The sequence below is a fragment of the Ambystoma mexicanum genome, chromosome 1p (assembly GCF_040938575.1).
Source record: "Ambystoma mexicanum isolate Mex_15411 chromosome 1p, UKY_AmexF1_1, whole genome shotgun sequence".
NCBI lineage: Eukaryota > Metazoa > Chordata > Amphibia > Caudata > Ambystomatidae > Ambystoma > Ambystoma mexicanum.
The window spans coordinates 273,905,050-273,925,728 of record NC_090921.1 but is presented as its reverse complement, the minus strand read 5'-3'; the positions used below and the strand labels follow the sequence as shown (position 1 = coordinate 273,925,728).

At 47.1% G+C, this 20,679-nt stretch overlaps 1 protein-coding gene across 1 annotated transcript in view; it reads left to right on the top strand.

Moving 5' to 3' along the window:
- Positions 1-6,579, top strand: part of SLC39A3 (solute carrier family 39 member 3) — a 75,062-nt gene extending 68,483 nt beyond the window's left edge. Inside the window, exon 3 of the mRNA XM_069646631.1 lies at positions 4,667-6,579. Coding sequence (XP_069502732.1) covers positions 4,667-5,422 — 756 coding nt within the window. The 3' untranslated portion in view covers positions 5,423-6,579. The remainder of the gene's footprint in view (positions 1-4,666) is intronic.
- Positions 6,580-20,679: the final 14,100 nt, after the last annotated feature.

Sequence of the window (20,679 nt, the reverse complement as noted above, 5' to 3'; positions counted from 1 at the left end):
GTCACAAGTAGAAGTGTTTTGCTACGTGGTGCCGGTCACAGAAGATGACCCCCCTTTTGAGGGTCACGGCCCCACAGATCCTGCCGTACTTGCTATCCTTGTCCAAGGCCGGACTGGCGCATGCCTCCATCACGGCCATCTCCAGCTACACCAGATCGTCGGGAAGATCGTTGCTTTGGTCCCAACGACTTGCCAAGGAATTTCTTAATGGACTTTTCTTATCTTTCCCTCTGGTGAAGGCTCCTGCCCCGGCGTGGGAACTCAATGTGGTTCTGATGAGGCTTGTTAGGGGGAGGGGCTCTTTGAGCCTCTCCATCAAGCTCCACTCAAATTCCTCTCATGGAAGACTGCTTTCCTAGTGGCCATCACCTCTGCCAGGAGGGTAAGCGAGATCCAGGCCCTATCCTGCAAACAGCCAAACCTGACTTTCCACGGATCGAGGGTGGTGCTACGTACGCACCCCCCTTTCATGCTGCAGGTTCCGGTAGAATTCCACCTAAACGAGCCTTTGGTGTTACATTTTTATTTTCCGAAAACCTTCGCCGGTGGCAAGGGCCTTGCATTTTCTGGCCGTTTCTCGTGCCCTAAAGTTCTACGTCACACTCATCTTTGGTCCTGTGAACCATGGGAAGGCCTTGTCCAAGACTTCCATTTCAAGGTGGCTTGCCGGCTGCATCACGTGCTCTCATTGGTTGGCTAACCGACCGCTGCCCGGCCGTCCCGAGAGCCCACTCCACCAGAGCAATCGCTGCAACAACAGCGTTCCTGTCTGGTGTGCCCCTGCTCGACATCTGCAGGGCTGCTACATCGAGGTCCACTCGCACCTTCACAAAATTCTATTGCATCGGCAGGTATTCTGGGGAGGAGTCCAAAGACGGCCAATCAGTGCTACGCAACCTGTTTGCTTGAGGTCAGTCTTTTCCAGGCATAGCTCTCAACCATTTGTGCTGCAAAAGCGGGTGAAATCATCCGATTTTGTTTTTGGTGGGTGAGACGCCCATTGGAATGAATGGGCGTGTAGGAGGCTTGGCGGGTGAGTCAGCCCTTTGCAAGGCGGGTGACACCCGCCAAAAGCGTGTGAGTTGAGAGCTATGTCCAGGGGTAAGTGAATTACTTCTGTTGAGCCTTGCCACCTCCTGTGGTTGTGTACTGCTATGTATTTGTTATTCATGAGCATGTGAATCCATGCCAGACCCATGCTGGAGAACAATAGTTACAGGTAAGTAACTTGTTCCTTAATGGGTTTAGATGCAAGCACTGGTTCAGGGTTTGCTGGTATGTTGTGGGCCACAAGAAATGACATGGCCCGTGAGTTCCCTAGATGAACTTTTGAAGTCTTTTTAGGATTGTTTAGAGTTACACAGTATGTCCGAGTAGAAAATCACAGAGAAGGCAGACGCGTTGGCTCTCACCCGATTCCCATTCAGCCCCAGCTCAGCTCTCCTGCAATCTATAACAGACACTCCACGGTGTTAAGGACCTGGAGGCCTCTCCCGTCAGCAGACAGGCCACCAAAGGGGGCCTCAAGTACCTCCGGTGTCGTGTTGGTCTGCAGTGCGCAAACACCCAAGCAAGTGTGACCACCTGAACCCTCCCCCATGACCCCTTCGCCCCCCCCCCGTGGGGGAGGGTGAGTCCCTGCAGATTTTACTCCAAAAAAGGGGGCTGGCCTCAAGACGAAAGCAACAAAGACAACCTGGATGGACTGCCTCTCAAGGCAAAACAAGCAGGCGTGAACAATCGAACCCTTTCCTCTCGCGGGCTTCAGTATAGTGATTACATCCTTTGCCTACCCCCTGTCCTCCATTAAAGTGTTTACTCATCTGTAGCACCAAAACGGCTTCTCTAACTCTCTCCGATATTTAGCTGAAGTATCATATCACGTATACGTTCCGTTTGAAGGAATGGTGTTAATGTAGAAATACTGTCTTTTTGGAATGCTGGAAGCGTTATGAAATTAAACATGAGATGCGCTCACTGACTCTTTCCTGAATCTAAAATATTGTTTGATGAAACTCTGTTCAGATGCACTGCAAGATGAATACATTGGGCCGCCAGGAAAGTGGAAAGCAATCTGCTCTTTTAATTTTGGATCGAATTTCCATTTAATTTTTTTTTCAATTGTTGAAAGTGCCCGTATAACCTAGGGCATTGCTATTCTAGACGCAAAATGTATGAGTTTGTCTGACAGTAGTAAAACTATTAAAGCAGTGCATGTGAAATAAAGCAAGGAAATGTCAAAAGTGAGCCTGGCATAATTGTCCATAGCATCTTACCTCTGCTGCTCCACAGACTGAACTGTTGTCAGTATGTTCCCAGCTACTATGTTGCTTACAAGCCTGCAGACATCCACCTTCCATGGCAGCCTCTCAGCTGCTTGAGTTGTCAACCTGCTATTGAATGGAGTCTCCCTTCTGTTGCACTCCACAGCTGTAGGCTGCCTCCTCTCTGCTGCGTCGGTTGCAGATGTGGAAATGTTATTTTCCTCTTTTCCATAACTTGCTGAGTTGCCAGTAAAATGGGCACGCAGGTTGCTTATTCCCTTTGGTACGCAACTTCATCTTCTGAGGCCGAGAAACTCTGTTTATGTTTTTCATCTTGCTGCAGTCCCATTGTGAAATTAAACCATTACTAGCAATGCTGCGAAGCACAAATACAAGAGGCATTTGGAGTTTGGGCCACCATAGGACCTCAGACTGCTTCCAAGTATTTACTATTCTTCTTCATCTTGTAGGGTACAGTAATTACTAATATGTACTTCTTGCTATTAATGTTTTATTCTATAACCTGTACAGCTCTCCGTTGCTCCAGAATTGGGTTTGCACTAGAACAATACATACTGTTAATAATAATAGATAAGAGTACACTCTTTGTACGGGTGCTGTTACAGGCTCGTCCTGCTACCCACAATACCAGTGCTCATTCAGCTCCCCCATGACATCTCAGGCACTCTGCACTCGGAACACAAATAATACTTAGGAAACCAGAAGGAGAGAGAAATGGGTGCACACTGCTCTGCGCCGCCCCTCCCAGGCGTGGCTCATCCTTATATACAAATGGAGTAGCGAAACCCATTCTCCACCCATGACACTGAACGTGTGATAACAAACATGTCGATTTCGGAGGAAAGGAGGAAGAAAATATATTTTTGCAACTGTAGGCTGTTTCTTCGAGCCCGCCTCTGGTAGCCTTGGGATTTGAGCTGTGTATATTCTCAGTAGGGGCTTGGGGCTGAAGTGTCACGCATTCCACAAATCAGCTGTTCTCTCCTCTGCGACATCGCTTGGCATGGGGTTCACTTGTTGGGCCAGTCTCTTAGGCAAGCCTGGGGTTCACTTTTTGGGCCAGTCTCTTAGGCAAGCCTGTTGGCCAGTCTCATTGCATCTGATGTATCTTAAAGAAACCATCAAAGTGCAGTATCTGAAATGGTAATTGGTGCCACCAGTATGCGTGTCTGGCAGCACCTTTGGCTTTTTAGGACCTTCAACCACACATTTCACATTTCGGTTGTTCGCACACTTCACTTGAGTTGAACAATCTTTGGCAGCTGTTGGAAGTTAGCCAATTTCAAGGCATCAGAAAACTGAGTGCTAACTTTTCTGTGAAGGGTGGAACAAAGAAAAAAACCTTATATTTCAATACATTCTATGTATTAATAAAAAATAAAAAAAGAGCCCACACAAACCACTGCGAAAAACTGGGGCAGTGGGATCATTTTTCTATGTTGTGCCCTCATTGAGATGTCCTTACTTGCCGGTTCTGTGCTGCTGGCTTGAAGACGTGTGCGCAGTCTCAGAGGATGGTGCAACCCTCCTCTCTAAGTAACAGCAACATGCAGGGGGAATGGAGATGATGGACAATGTAATTACAACAATGATTAAATACAACAAATAAGAAGAGACTGGGGAGGGGAAGAAAAACCTACTATGCCTTGTGAGTATTCAGAACGTGCAAGTGCAGAGGGGAGAGGGGTATGGGATAGGTGCTGTGGTGCTCATGGAGAGCAGCAGGTGAAGTGCTATGAAGAAAGGTCCTTAATTTCAGTAGCTATCTTTGCTTACTGCACGTTAGTGTGTTGCTAATTCTTGTTTCAAGTGTCATAAATTCATATTAATTTTTATTTGGATCTTTTCTAAACGCCTTGCAACCAAAAAGTCTGAAAGGCCTAAGGATATATGTTCTTTCACAATACTCTTCTGGTACACTTTTTAGTGCTATGGTAAGAATGAAAGGCTGTCAGACGAACAAACCTGCAGATGTCATGTTCCCCCACTGAAAACAGATTAATGAGCATTCTGTGAGCAGAATGTGTGGAATATTGTATGTAATACCCCATCCATAACACTGCTATTGAAAAAAAGTAAAACCATCAGTCCGTTGCCACAATTATACCTTTTCTAATTACCAGGTGAGTAATGTTTTTTCGTTCTTTAAAAGCTCTTAACGAGGGGCGGATGGGGTGGGTATATGCAGGCGTCCGCATGTGTGCTGTATGTGTTGTGGGTGCTGGATCTGCACTGCTGGTAGAATGGGGCATCCTCTGTGCCTGGGGGTGGGCTTTAGAATGGTAATGCATGTACAAGGGAATCTGCTGTTCCTGTAGGAGACCCACTGTCCTGAAGCATTGTTTACATTGTTGATTGATTCTACTTTGTTCTCATTTCAGCTGGCGCAGCTGTTGCAGGACAGTAACATCATTACAAACTACCCACTGGCCGAGACCATTATGCTGGTGGGCTTTTTCCTGACTGTATTCGTGGAACAGGCAGTGTTAGCCTTCCGTAAAGAGAAGCCCTCCTTCATTGACTTGGAGACCTTTAATGCTGGGTCTGACGTCGGCAGTGATACTGAATATGAGAGCCCATTCATAGCCTCGACACGGGGCCACAACCTGTATGACTCTGGCCACGGTCACCACTCGCACAGCCACAACCTCAACATACAGGAGCTGAGCCGCTCCAGCCCACTCCGCCTCTTCAGCTTGGTCTTTGCTTTATCGGCACACTCTATTTTCGAAGGTCTGGCACTTGGGCTCCAGGAAGATGGTAGCAAACTGCTGAGTCTTTTCATTGGGGTCGCCATTCATGAAACCCTGGTGGCCATAGCTCTGGGCATCAGTATGGCAAAGGCCTCCCTGGCACTGAGGGAAGCTGCCAAATTTGCCATTCTGGTGAGTCTGATGATTCCAGTGGGCATTGGCATTGGGATTGGCATCAACAGTGCCCAAAACGTGGCCAGCAGTGTGGCCTCGGTTTTGTTGCAGGGTATTGCAGGAGGCACCTTTCTCTTCATCACGTTCTTTGAAATTCTGGTGCGTGAGCTGGACGATAAGAGAGACCGCCTGCTGAAAGTCCTTTTTTTGGTGTTGGGCTATGCTATTCTGGCCAGCATCCTGGCAGGCCTGCTCTTTTTAAAGTATTAGAATTGGAAATGGGAAATCAACAGGCCTCTTCATCCTGCATGAGGAACAGTGAGACTGTTTGTAGATGCCTCTATTGTCACTCCCTGAGAAAGTAAAACAGGAACGCAAACATTCCATGACTGGAGTTTCTTCATACTAGCTGGCTTCTTGAAACTAAAGAGCAAATCTGTCTGGGAAATTAATGGACATCTGGTTGTGGGAGTGGGCACATTTGCTCCATTTTGTTACTATAAGCGATGGCACTGGCTGAAAAATGCCCACTTTGTAGTTCATATGTAGAAATGTTTACCATGTCTGTTCTGCTGAAACTTTTCCCCTCGTGGATATCCCAAAGTCTCATCCTTTTGTAATTTTCACAGTAGATTTTTTTTTAAAAACAGAATAAAGTAAGTGGAAGTGAGGGTCCATGACACATCTTCTCTAGCGCGGGTCTGTGTTTAGATGCATCCTTTCTGCACACTAATGCTTGTAAATGGTAAGGGTTCGCTGCGTGAATTGCACTGATGATTCTTTATGCGGTTTTACTGCATATACCAAGCAGAGAGGCCTGACCAGCTGAATGGGGCAATGGGTTAGGGGTTAGTGCAGCGTCCACTTCTGAATTCTGATTGGTTGAGAGAATACCTGATTTCACCATGGGCACCTGCTTCACTGAAACCCAGAGTGTTGGCATTGTAGGAGGGCAGTATACTATCTTTTGGGACGCTTCAGGGACTTTACAGTTTTATTCTACACATTGGGCTTACATTTTTTCCAAGCAATGCTTACAGTTGCATGGCAAAAGAGAAGTATGCGAATAAGGCTTGTGTAAACAGCGATTTGAGGGGCGTGCCCCAATGCTGATCATGCCAGTTTATGTGTGCATTGTCAGACTGGTATGGAAATGTTTTCCGTCTATCTGCAATTCCCACTTTATCATTCTACATAAGGGAATGTGGGTGACAGTGTGGTTATTCAGTGCAGTAGTACTGTGGGGACAGCCCTCCCTTCGCCACAATGATGTATCCGAGGTCCCCAATCGCTTCTGCTTCATTGCTGTACATAGTTACCCGTTTGTGGATTGGACACATCCCATGTTTGTTTGTATTCCTGTGTTGTCTTGAAGCTCAAAATGATGAACGGAAAAAAGAATGTGTAAATAAATAGAATTCTGTGAACACTGCTGGTAGCTTCATGCAAGGGATCATGCCTGCCAAAATCTGTTCAACGCTATGGAGGTGCCTTGAGTTGAAAAGAGGCCCTGTTGTGAGTACCAGTGAGGAGGAGCCATCTCTCCGCAGACCGAGCGAGAGGCAGCCAGCCCTACCGCACAACCTAATCATTTCCCTGATAGGAGATACTGGTCATTTTCCTATCTTCTGATTTTGCTAGGGCAAGGTGAGGGGCGGGGGGGACTCCAAGCATAAGTAAATACTAAATCATCTGTGATCATAAAAACATACAACCCTGTGCGTTTCCTGCTGGGACAAAGAAGTGTATTCATTTCCATAATAGGTGAGGATCCAAACTTTTATAAACCATGTTTTGTTGGGGAGGAGGTGGGCATTCTCGTCAAGAGCCGTGCTTGGAACTCTAACTTTTGTTAAAGTCAAGCTAATCTTTGTGCTGACTGGCCTACAGATGATTCAAAAGTGATCTGGTCACAATTGGAAATGTCATTCCAATATGTTTTTCTTGTTGATCCAAATGTTGCATGGCTCATACAGTTGCACTCTCTTCATAACACTTGCACACATAAATTGAGCTCCCTTGTAGTTGTACCAAAATTGCATTTTCGAATGGATTGTGTCCACGCACGTATTCATCATCTTTGATATCTCAAATATCCAGCTTTAGCTGCTTTGGATTTTCTTTTTTCGGCAGAGTGTGCTGTGCGTCGATGCAGTCGACTCGATGTCCTTCGAGGGCCTCCGTCTCGAGGAAGATGTCGTTGCAGGCATATGTAGAACGTGCAACGCCCTTTCGCTACAGTTCCATTTTTTGGAGTAAGCTTGCGCTTCGGGAACTACAGTGCGCTTCAGAAATGTCCTTGAAATATCCGAAAATGTCTTTGTCTTCAACACCGATTAGGCCGAAGACTGGGTTTAAAAGTGTCAAGACTGCGATGCCAAGATGTTGCTGACCGATCTGCATTGAGTATGCTTGTGTTGTCTTGGTGTGGAGCACAATACCTTGGCCTGTTCAAAATGTCAATCGATGACCAGAAAAGCTGTGAAGGAGTGTAAGGGGAAATTAGAGGTAGGTACATTCCCTAAGCAATCTCATTCGACTACCCCGTCGAAGAAACCTTCTGACGAAGCAAGGGGGGACTCTCCTCGGGGAAAGAAGGCAAAAAGGTCCAGGTCAATGAGTGGCTCCCGCCACTCCTCATCATCTAGGAAGTCAAAGAAGAGACATCATAAATCGCCCGCTTCTATGTCCTTAACCAACTCCTCTCCTCAGAGGACTTTATCCTGTCCCACTAAGGCCTCCACTCCAGCCGAATGGGAAGCATTCAGGCAAGTAATGGTGAAGATATTAGAGAGTCAGAAACCCTCAAATCAGGCGGGCCATGCTCCTACCCTGCCTTCCAAAGCCGATAAGGAAAGGGCTTGAGCCAAATCCCATGCGCCCTCGAGCTTGGGATGAAGTCTACATTCCCATCGAGAGACGTCACGATGAGAAATCAGGGGATCCTTCAAGTCATATGTTCAAAGACAGGTCGAGGTCGTTTACCCCAGCGGCACTATCAATGCTAGTGGCGCCAGCGAAGCCGGCGGTGCCATCGACGACAAAGGCCTACATCGAAGACTTCAACGGCTCCACGTACATCTGGCTCGAAAATTTCAAAGCCTTTGATGCCTTTACCTGAGATGCAGAAAGCCTTCACTGCTTTACCAAGAAAGGATTTCTTTAAATCTCTGACCTCTCTTTATGAGGACAAAGAGCCGTCTCATAATGATGTGCCCTTTAGTTTGCAGTATGGCACACCAAATGTCCCTGATGGTTACATTTTTGAGGAATCCAGTCTGAAAGACCTGCATGAAACTTTGCAGACTGCCAGTGGAATGGACATTTCACCGAAATTTGAAATTTGGAAAGCCCGTGGCAGATGCCCCTTAATTTGGAAAGCCCGTGGCAGATGCCCCTTACAGGCAGTTGATAACCAAGGTAGTGGATTACCTGGGCAGACCTGCCCTTCCTTTCAAATAGGATGACCTTACAGATAACCTAGATGAAGGTCCTCAAAGGGATCTATCTTACCTTTTCATATTGCTCTTCAGAGGAGAGTAAGTGCCAATTGGGAAGCACCAGAGTCCAGTCCGGCTGTAAATAAGAACCCCAGCTAGTTGTCGAACACCCTACCCCAGAAAATCTGGTGGTGAGGGCAAGTCTGGTGGTGCAGGCATCAACCGCTACCTCTAAACGGGTAGTTTATCCGACCATCCCACCGGATCGGGATGATAAAAGGGTAGATGCCTGGTCAAGAAAAGTATTTTCTGCTCGCAGCATGGCTCTTAAATCAGGCAACTCCACATGTGCCTTAGCAAAGCTCCCATACACTCTATGGGACTGCATTTCAATGGTGGCTGAGCATATTCCCGAAGGGGAGGAAAGAGGATTTCTTGACCATTGTAAAGGATGGCAAGTAGGCCATGTGCGAGGCTCTTCAGTTGGGTTTGGATTCTGCTGACATCGTCAGCAGAGACATGGCAGCAAGCACCGTAATTCGCAGATTTGCGTTGTTAGCTGATTTGCATCTGACGTGCACCTTAACATGCCTTTTGACGGGTCTCATCTTTTTGGCAGAAAGGTTGAAGAAAGCCTTGAGAAGCTGCAGAACTAAAAGGCGGAAGCAAAGTCTTTGGGTGCCGCTATTAGACAGCCTCAGCCTTTTCACTCCAGTGGAACATCTTGGAGGGGTAGATCCTTTTGTTACTACTCCTCTGTTGGAAGAGCGAGAGGAATGGCTGGTCAAAGAGGCCAAAGAAGATTCCCTCATGGCGGACGACAGAGTTGCAAAGCCCGCTCAAGAAGCAGCATCTTTACCAACAGCCACTGCTTCAGCCGCCTGAAAACCTCTCTGAGGTCTTCAGTCACGACACTCCAGTGGGAGGCAGACTATCTCGGCACCTGAAAGAATGACGAGCCATTACTTCGGATGCTTGGGCACTACAAACCATAGTACAAACGCACAAAAAGATGCTTTACATTTCAAAGGGTTTTCGTCCATATAAGAATATAACACAAACAGTTGGAACAATACCCCAAATTAGATGCTCTTAAGCAACAAAAATCACGTACATTTTGTGGCGGTCCTAGTGTGAGGGTCTCCATGGCTTACTGTCAGGGGAGAAACTCTGATGTGTATGGTGCATACAAAGGAGGACAGAAGGACAGAGGTGAGCTATCCCTGCCTAAGTTCCCGCTCTTGCTAGAAAACACTGATGGGCCTTTTATCTAACAGTGACAGGAAACTGAATAGAATATCTAACAATTTCTAGTGTGTACCTCACAGGAGACCAACAGTCTTTTCTCCAGTTCACTGAATGGCTCAACTCTAGAAACCGATATCTGAAGTTCACACACTGAATCAATAAGGAGACAATACATTTTCTAGCCAATTCTATAGGTTATTAAATTGCATTTTCACTACAAGTAGATTGACATAAGGAATGTGATTGAGCTTCATTGTCTTGTTCTATTCTTACTGCTTTGACATTGAACACACTTTATATCTACATAACGTGTCTGATTCAGGCGTAGACTCCTCCCTATTACCCAGCTGATGATAGGTGAATACTAGAAATGGTCTCCCCAGTGTCTCCCAACCTTCGTTTTTTTTATTTTTATTTTTTTATTTTTTTGAGATTGCTCTGCATCCTGCATTTTTCTGGTGCTAGAGGCTCGCCTGAGAATGAGATCCCTTCAATGGGCTCTCATGGCACAATGGTCTCAGTTCTCGGACAACAACCTACTTCAGTTTCAAGCAGGGTCACACAGGATCTTCTGTGGTGGGCCTGCGAGGACAATATTCTGAAGGGAGAACATTTTTGGCAACCATGGCCAGCAATAACAGTAATGACGGAGGCCTCACTCACAGGGTGGGGAGCCCATGCCAACGATCTGACTACCAGCCGTCGTTGTGCTCCAAGTAAGGAAGATATCTTTAAACTTCAGAAAATCCAGAATGTGGCGGTTCGTATTGTTTGGCATGAAGCGAAATTAACCCACCACCCTTGCCAGGAAGGAATTGCACTGGCTGCCTATATCAGCCAGGATTTAATTTCTTTGAAATTGCTGACCCCCTGCCATAAGTGTATCCATGGATCTGCTCCTATTTACCTTAAGGACAAGGTCTCTCTATATAAGCCAACTAGAGACCTTCGATCCACCACCGCCCAACCCTTGAGAGTGGATCGTGCCAGAAGAGCGCGTGGAAAGGGACGTTTGTTTCCGGAGTTGGTGGCGCACACATGGAATGATTTGCCCCAAGCACTGATGAAGGAAAAAAAATCATATGGTCTTTAGAAAATCTCTAAAAACCACACTGCCTAAGTAAAGTATCCGATTACAGGTTTGGCCTCTTGTTTCCGTAAGTTAGCACCTGGATGCCTTTAGGGCTTTGGCACGATATGAATCTTACAGGAAGTCCCAAGAGATCTTCACCCTTTGGGGAACCCCTCAAGTGGATCTGTTCGTGACCAGTGTCAACCAGAAGTGAAAATTGTTTCAGGGAATTTCTTCCAAGAGGAGCTCTAGGGTACGCGTTTGTAGTGGACTGGGTGTTTCCACTCCTGTATGTGTTTCCTCCAGTCCCCGTCATTCCTCACGTGATCGGGAGGTTGAGAAAGTTTAGGAAATCCATGTTCCTAATTGCCCCGGATTGGGCCAGAATTACGTGGTACCTGGACCTTCTGTACATGTCCATCTGCCCTCCAATCGGTCTTCCACAAAGTGAGGACCTTCTCTCGTGTGAGGAGGGTCGGGTTCTCCATCCAGAGGTCAAGACACTCAGCCTTTACGCATGGTTTTGAGAGGCTGAGGTACAAGGATTGGGACCTCCCGGATGACGTAATGGATATTTTGCTTTTGGCCAGAAGAATGTGGACCCTTTGCTTTGCAAAACACCAGAGGTGTTATCCTTTCTGCTGTACTTGGCCAATCTGGGGCTCCAGGTTGGGACCATTAAAGGTATTTGGCGGCGCTTTAAATCTTCAAGCGCTCGTCTGAGGAAACATCTTCCTTTTAGGTTCCTGCTTGGTACCTTAATCTGGTGTTAACATTTCTTATGTGTGCACCAATTGAACCACTCAGTTCATGTTCCTTAAGGTTACTAACGTTCAAGACCATCTTGTTGGTAGCACTAACATCTGTCCGTAGTGTGAGTGAGTTGCAGGCAGTCTCCTCTAAACCACGGTTTACAGTATTTCGTAAGGACATGGTCATCCTGAGAGTCAAGCCTTCATTTCTACCCAAGGTCATTTCAGACTTTCATTTAGGACAAAAGATTGTGTTACCCACTTTCTATCATGGCAAGGAGGAGTAGAAGTTGCACAGGCTCGATCCATGAAGGACTCTGAGCTTCTACCTTTCTAGGTTATCTTAACTTCGTCTGGATGACCAACTATTCCTAGGTTATACGGGTCATAGACTGGGACAGGCTGTAACAAAACGGACCTTATCCAGATGGATTATTCTAGCTATTTCCGAATGCTACAGGCTGGCGGGCAAGGATCCCCCAGAAGGCTTAAGAGCCCATTCCACTAGGGGCATGGCTACTTCTTCTATTCTGCAAAGAGGTGTTCCTATTAAAAACATTTGTAAGGCAGATACTTGGTCTACAATACACACATTCACTACGCATTACTGCCTTGATTCTACCTGAAGTCAGGATGGAAGCTTTGGAAAAGCTGTCATTCATTCTGTTCATGGAAACCATTGATGGCAAAATATTTACTTCCTCCACCAAAACAAGCACTGCCTTGGGAGTCTATCAAAGATGAGGAATACGTGGGAGGCCACAATCCATTCGAATAACAAATTACTTGCCCCTGGTAACATTCTTTTGACTGGATGTTCCTCCCACGTATTCCTCATCGCCCACCCAACCTTCCCCTCAGTACAATTTCACATGCTACTACAGCTTTTGTTCCTTCAGAGCCTAGTATGGTCAAATCTGTGTTGAAGCGTGTAGTTCTACTTGAGAATGACACGAAAAAACGGAACTGAAGCCAACTGTCGTTGCACGTGATATCTTCAAGACGGAAGCCATCGAGGGACATCGAGTCGACAGCATCGCACATCACCCCCCTGCCGAAAATTATTTTTCCAAAGCAACTCAAGCTGGATTTTGGAGATATCAAAGATGAGGAATATGTGGGAGGAACATCCAGTCGAAACAACATTACCGGTAACTTGTTCTTCTCATCACATTACAGAAAACATGTTGGTTGTTTTAAAAGGCCCATAGAGTGAATCAATTCCTTTGCAATGTTTCGCTCTCTTGCCAACAAATATTTGTCTTTCCTTGGGCACCTCTTTGCACCCTTTTCATTCCCTTCTTATAAATGTTTGGATCCATTGTTGATTTTTTTGCACAGGGATTTTTTGACCACTTCTGCATCTTTAAGAATACTCCTATAACAATGTTTACAAATAGTCCCGTTCCCTCCTATTGGGTATGTGCGCCTTGTATTTATTTATTAGTCACGCAAGAGTACTAACTGAAAACAAAGGACCGTTTTTGACCATCATTTGGCTTTTAGCAGGGTCTGACATGCCACTTTGCCATGCATTTTGGTAAGGAACAGGGCCATAGCACATGCTACCGTACAACATTCTATTGATTGCACCCTACAAAACGTTCTGAAGGGCCTGTTATGTTAAAAAAGCTGTCTCTAAAGGCTTGCTATGACATAACTGGTGGAAAAGGACCGCTAGGCATTTCTGATATCTCCATTTAAATCCTCACATGTGAGCGCACAGAGTTACAAAGCTGCAGGTTTGTGCTCAAGAAAACCCTTAAATAGATACGTGAGGTTTCCAGAAGGACTTTGAAAAAATAATGTTTCCCCTTTTGGGGTTTGGTTTGTTCGCCCTCGGTGAGGGAACTGCCCTTAAATGGAAATTTCGGTTGCTATTTTGGTTGAGAGTGAAAGTGCTCTTGATTGATTTTGCTATTTACTTTTAAATACCCCTAAAAAGCCAAACAGGATGGAGTTCCCTCCAATCCACAGTTCATCATAAGTTGTCCTTTGTATTGACTGTGTTCATTGGAGGCCATGTGTCATCCCTGAGCTCTTTTGGCTGTGGCAGATCACTTAGTCCATATTCCCAGCAAGATCTGATACTGGGACTACTAGATGTTTGATGGTTATAACTGGCGTACACAAATCCTGTGTTTGCGGTTACTACATGCCAGTCAGAGGCCATTGTCAAGATAACAATTACCTGGTTTTATTAGGATGTCTGTAAAATCTGTGTCGTCTCAAATGTTTCTAGATATGTAAGAGTAGGCATAGTGTTGAATGAATAAGCCCCGAAGTACAAACAACCCGTAACCTCATATAAATAAACAGATATATTATGAAGGACAGAAAATGCCTTATCTCAGTATTGAGCTGCAGTGAAGTGAAAGTTACAATCTAAACTGTACGTTTGAAATTTACAATCTAAACTGTACGTGGAATAGTACAGATTTCGTCTGCCATAGGTGTAGTGGGAGGGGGGCTGGGAGATGGGGGTCACAATCAGATAAGAGCCTAGGCCCCTGTCTCCTGTTGCTGGTATCGGCATTAAGAGCTCAGGAATGAAGCCATCATAAAACATGTTGGGGGAGAGAGCCCAATGTGGAAGGATGTTTTCTTCAAAGCAGAACCTAGAAGGTTGCATTTCAGACATAGAACATAGGCATGAGATAATGAAAATGGATTCTCTTTTTTTTATTATTTCTACTTTGCTGTGTTTACCTATTACTTTTAGGTACTTGAAATGTAAGTTTACAATAATAATATTTGGCGTTTTACATACCACTTCATAAGAGACATTCCAGGTTGCAAGATAGGCATGCTATAGTAGAGCTACCCACTCCTTTACTAAAACTAGCTTTTGTTTATTTTGTAACGATTTTATAATGTTGACGGGGAGTTGCAGTGTGGATTTTGCAGTATAGGGGCCTATTCTAGGGTTTTGCCCTTGAAGCTGTGTTCAGAAAATACCTTACGCGGACACTCCTCCCATAGGCCTGGCCCTCCTTTACCATGTTTAGGCACTATGGTGAACCTAAATATATGGAAGGTTAAAAGGTTCCATGTTGTAAAAATGTTCAGGCAGCTCTTGAATTAAACATTTACTTATAATCCATGAAGTATTTGTGACATTAAGTGCCTGATTCACAGATCGTTTTCCTATGGGATTGTAACATTATAAAACGCTTCCATGATGAAAGGCTGAGTTTGGCCCTGCCAGCATTCGGACCTGCGTCAGCAGGCTCTACAGGATGTCAAAGCGAGCGCTCTACTCACAGTGCTAACTGACCGGCTAATCTCAAAGGCATATTAGCACTGCGTAACTTGGTTAGGACACACTAGGTTTATGACTTGGCCACAGGACCGGCTGTTATTTGAACGACTCTGAGCAGACGCAGCCCTACTCTGACTTACTGCCCCAACCTTCTTTTTAAAGATTTCCTGGACCTGTGGTGACCAAATAACAAGCTATGAGGATAACCTTTGTGTTTCAGGTCCTGACCCAAACATCCTACCAGTTCAGGGTTCCAACACATAGTCATTGAGATGGGAGGGCTTCCCCCTCCCGACTCTTTGGGGGATACCTCCTGCCCACCTCACGGATCTGGCCCTCCTCACCTGCGTCCCCTAGACCTAGGGGACCTGGCAGATGGGCCAGGCCACTGCCCTCGTCCGGTACCTCGCCACAATCTCTTCTCAGGATCACCTCCAGCCTGGTCTCGCCCACCTTCTTGAAGAAACTGGCATTACAGTAACAGTGGCAGTCCCATCCAATGCAGTCACCATCGAGCCACGCACTGTCACCACGTCCATCGGACCAGGCTCCTAAGTCAGTGAGAGCTTGCCTTGTGGATGCCGGTTCTTCAGGAGCACTTCATCCCCAGGAATCAGCTGCTGGAGCCCTCTCCTGAGGTTCTCTCCCTCCGTCCTGAGTCTCCTTTCCTGCTCCACCTGAGCGTCATCAATCATCAATAATGGCCGGTTCTCACTCCTGCACTTCAGGGATTAGACCACTCGGACACTGCCGAAACATTGCCTCTGCTGGTGCCACTCCAGTAGACGCATGAGGGTGGCCCTATATTCCCTCAGGAACTGATAAAGCGCCCATTGCAGGCAGTGGCCTTGGCCGTTAGCGACGCAAAAAACCTTGTTCAGAGTCCTCATGAACCTCTCAGCTTTGCCATTCGCACAGGGCCAGTCTGGTGTAATTTTCTGTTGTTGTATGCCGTACTCTCCCATCAACTGGGCGAAGCAGTCCGCTTGGAACTGCGGTCCGTTGCTTGAGCACAGGGTCTGAGGCAGGCCGTGAGTGGCAAAGATCTTCTCCAGGGCAATGGCCACCTTGTCAAAAGAGACTGATTTGATCCCGGGGTACCGTGACCACTCCTCCACCACCACCAGGAAATGAGTGTCCCAGCCTGTGGACCCAAAGTCAGTATGGACATTTTCCAAGGGCCTCGATCCTCGGGGCATCTTCTCAATAAGTGGCTCCCTCTGTGCTGGGGAGCCACCTGGCATCACACACAGACCGACACAAACTCCTCCGCTTGTCTTACGAGGTTCGGGAGCCATACTTTTTGTCTTAGCCTTTCCTTTGTCTTGGCAGTTAACTGATGGCCCTGGTGCGCTAGCTCAATGACTTGGGCAACCTTGCACATTGGTATCACTATGCGGGCACCCCTGAGCAATAGCCCCGACTCAACAAATGTCACCTATTCCTTTACTCTCCACACCTGTTCCAGCACCAAGCGTGCCTCCTGGGTCCTTTGTGCCAGCACGTCCACCACCGACCTCCATGACCGTTGCTGAAGAGCCGCCTTTAGTATTAGGAAGCACTCTTCCTTGGCCGCTGCCTTTTCCAGCTCTTGGAGAGGCACTGAGTTTGGGATTGCCGCCTCCACGACTTGCCTCACATGCTCGTCCGCGTCCTCCCCACTGATGTCTCCACATCCTTCTGCCTCACCTATGGGATGCCTAGACAGATAGTTTGCAGCGTTGATACTGCCCGGCCGATATACCAACGAGCTCCCATAGCGCGACAATCCCCCTTTCAATCCGGGCTGGAGGTTTGGATGACGAGCCATCCATGATCGGTAGCAGAGGCTTGTAGTCAGTCACCACCGTCACCGGCCGTCCCAGCACGTACAGGCAAAAATACTGACACCCCCACAAGACTGCTGCGGCCTCCCTCTCGATCTGCGAGTATGATATGATAGTTTATTTGTATAACGCCTATACACAATGTTTCAAAGCGCTTCAAGGCAAGGGAAGGGAACAAGAGAAAATACAATGACATTCTTACAGACCATGAACAGTAAGGATGCAAAATTAACTATCGTACTCAGCCTGACGACATTTCAGATAATGCAAGAGCTAAGACATAGATGAGGAATGGAGGGGGAGAGTGGGAAGGAAATGGAAACAGACAGGCGACTAACGTACTAGACCTGATATTTCTGGTAGAGCCGGAGAAAAACAAAAGGTGAGGGAGAGGGGTGCACAAAGGGAGGGGAGGAACAAAACAAGCGACTATCGTGCTAGGCCTGACAACATTTCAGATAGTGCTGGACACAGGGTGAGGGGGACAGTAAGGGGAGGTGGGAGGAGACAGACGAGGTTGCTATCATGCTAGTTCCATGGACAATTCTGATAGAGTAAGTTCATAGAAGAAAGTAAGGGGAGGAGATAGGAAAAGGGAGAGGAGGAGAGAACAGAGAGTAAGCAGTCAAAAAGAGTGGAGAAGCAAGAGGGGAGAGCGAATACAATTGCAGAAGTCAGTAGTAACACATATTGTTGCAAGCCAGGATACAAGATGAAGACGAGAACAGCATGATTCAGGGCCACCACGAGTACAAGATGCAAAGGAAGTCCAGCATGAGAGTTGAGAAAGGGTGACGCACCGTGAATCAATGAAGTCCGTAAAAGTCAAATCCAGCGTTGGCCACAAGACGCTGACGGTGAAACCAGAATGTATCCAGACAGATTCCTGCAGAAGTAGCACTGCTCTGTCAGACAGTGCCTTGCTCACTTAGGCAATCTTCCTATTGGTGTCCGTTTGGGTGAGAACTACACCCAGACTGAAAAGGCTGACATCCACCACGATCTATGATGTAAAGGACTGACCGAAGAACACCATGGTGTCCTCTGCCGTCAGCGCTCCATTCACATCTTTGAATGCGACATGCTCCAGCGGACCCCACTGCCATATTGCCTCTTTCTTGGTAAGACTTCTCAGACCTGGAGGCTAGGTTCCGGATCAACCGGGCACAATAAGTCACCATCCCCAGGAAGCTTCGGACATCAGATACATTCTCTGGGGGCCTCACCTCCACAATGTCTTTGACCTTTCGGGTTTCAGGTGACACACCTCCCTCCTTAAACGCAAACCGAAAAAAAAACTCAAAGTTTCTCTTGAGGAATTTGCATTTTTCCTTATGCAAGGTCAGTCCCAGCGCCTACAACCGTTCCAGAGTCCTCACCAGCCTCTCCATGTGTTCCGCCTTTGTCTTTGCAAACACCAGAATGTCATTGCTGATGTTGAGGACACCCTTCAGGTCCGCCAGAGCCCCACAGATGATATTTTGGAGCACCTATGCCGCCGATGACACCCTGAAGCTTAGGCGCTTGTATCTGTAGTGGCCTCGGTGCGTGGTAAAGGTGGTGATGTACCTTGAGTCTTGGTGCAACACCACTTGATGGTATCCCGCCCTATAGGTCAAGCTTTGACAAGAATTGAGCCCCTTGTAGTTTCGAAATGATGTAATCGATCGTGGGTGTGAGATGTCTTTCACGCTTGATGGCCTTGTTCGGGAGCCTCATGTCCACACACATCCTCACAGAATTAGGTTGCTTTGGCTTCCCTGAAATATCAAACTGGTGTTAGCGCCCCTTGCTGTCTTGGCGCACGCGCACCCACTGGACCTGCTGGTCCTGGCGGCTCTGCTTGGGCTCCTGCACCATAATCCTGGTCACCCATGGTGGTGAGGGCACGAGCACCCCCCCCGAGAGCACCGTGGCCGCAACTCACAAATCGCCCTCCTCCAGGCAGAAACCAGCAGAATATTGAGCGTGCCGATGTTGGCCAACACTCCCTCGGGCTATTTCTGGGATTGCCCCTCCACCAAGTCCACAAAGTCACAAGAATGCTTCTTTTAGCACCCCGTCCAGAATGTCATAAAATTGAGCATGCATTCACTTTCCACCACTCCACCCTCGGGCCTGCTGTATTGATAGCCCTGTCAACAATGTCCAAACAGGCAGGAACAATAGCATAGCCTCCCTAGCCCACAGGCCAGAAGTCCCAAAAATTGAGTGGGTTGGGCCCCAGGGGAAGAGAAGAAAAAATAAAAACCCTAAGCCTCCCCTTTCTCCTGACTTCACACTCGACGAGTAGAAAGTGTTCAAAACACTCCAAAATGATTAATCAGCAGTGTGCTGCGCAAGGGTTTTCAAACATTACACGTGGGAGGAGCACAAGCACTCCTCATCACCACGTGGACAAAATGAGGGCCGACCTCATGGACTTCTCCGGCTCTGCAGCATGAAAATATGGAGAAAATGCCCCCACGTCATTCACCACCTGTGCCCAACGGTCCCCCGTCTGATCGATCCCTAATCTCCTTTGCCACTGTTGCATGTCGCCGGAACACTCGTGCGGCCCCCGTGAGTCCACAGAGCACACTGCACGCAATGCTTGCTGTCTGGGCTGCACAGTTGCACTGACGCGGCCATGGCAATGCCCCTTTTATTACAAACGCACGTGGCAGAGTTGCGTCTATGCGCTGCGTGTGCCCTTAAAGGGGCAGGCACCACAGTTATATTAACTGCATGCGTCTTATCCATTTGATACCCCACCAGCTCTACAATATTCCTACGACTTCATCTTCAAAGCCGTCTTAAAAATGTGCCTCATTGCCATTGGTGTACTACAGACTGGTGTACGCAAGAACAGTTTCAGATGGGGGCAGAGGGGTTTTCTTTTCCGGCTCCATGTTGTCTTGCAACCCGTTCAGGCCACCTTTGCAGGTGGTGGGGCTGGTATTCGATTCTGTCTAGCTGCTCGACTACATTTCATGCCAGAAAAAAACAGGTTTCACCCCAGTGCTGTTTCTTCAATTATTTGAGGTTCCTCTGCAGAGTTACTCAACATTTCATGTATTCTGCAAAGTGATCCAGTTAGAACTGTGCTCCCCTGGGTCCTTTCCTGGTTGCTGTAAGTGAAGGCTGCAAAATGGTGACAACCTTATGAACGTCATTAATGAATGCACGGGAGGAGGACCTGTGGGGAGATGTCTCCCCATTGCCTAATTGGAAAACCGATGCATGGTGCAATGGTTATATCAGGTGGTACGTTTTTGTTATTAATAAATACTTGCAGATCTGTCAGTCCATGACATACCACAACTTTGCCAAAACTACACTGGAATTTGTATTCGTACTAGCCTTCTTGTTTAAAGGTGCAGCTCTTAACCCCTTGTTTATCCTGGTTGTTGCACACTCGTATGGTGGCAATTGTTATGTTATTGGGACTTGTACTGCGCACTGCTGCCAGTTTTCAGTTTAGGAGCTCTGGCGGATCTGAAAAGGGAAGGTTAGTGGGCAAGAGGGTGAAAGGCACAGGAGCTTTGTTGTGCTGTTGGTAGCTTCATTCTGGAAAAATCGATCTCTGCTAATATGAGTTTGGTGGATTCGCATCAGTATGTGTTGTGGAGGGATTGGCGTGTGTTTGTAGTTTCGGTGTCTTGTGTCGGAGGTTTGTGTCAAGTTAAGTAATAGGTGGTGGTTATGTTGGCTGTTAGGAAATTGGTGATTAGTAAAGAACGCAACAGATTGGCTCCCATCAACATCCTTCAAGAGCAACCCATCCGGCTTTGTATTTCGTGTGGTGTGTTTGCGATCCTCCTAGATGTATTGTTGCGCCTAAGCTAGCTTCGCCATCTTCTACGTGCAGTACCTGGCTAACCTGTACATTTTTGCGAGGGGGAAAAGGCAAGTCCCCGAAGGCACTGTGGTCCTCCACGCGTTTGA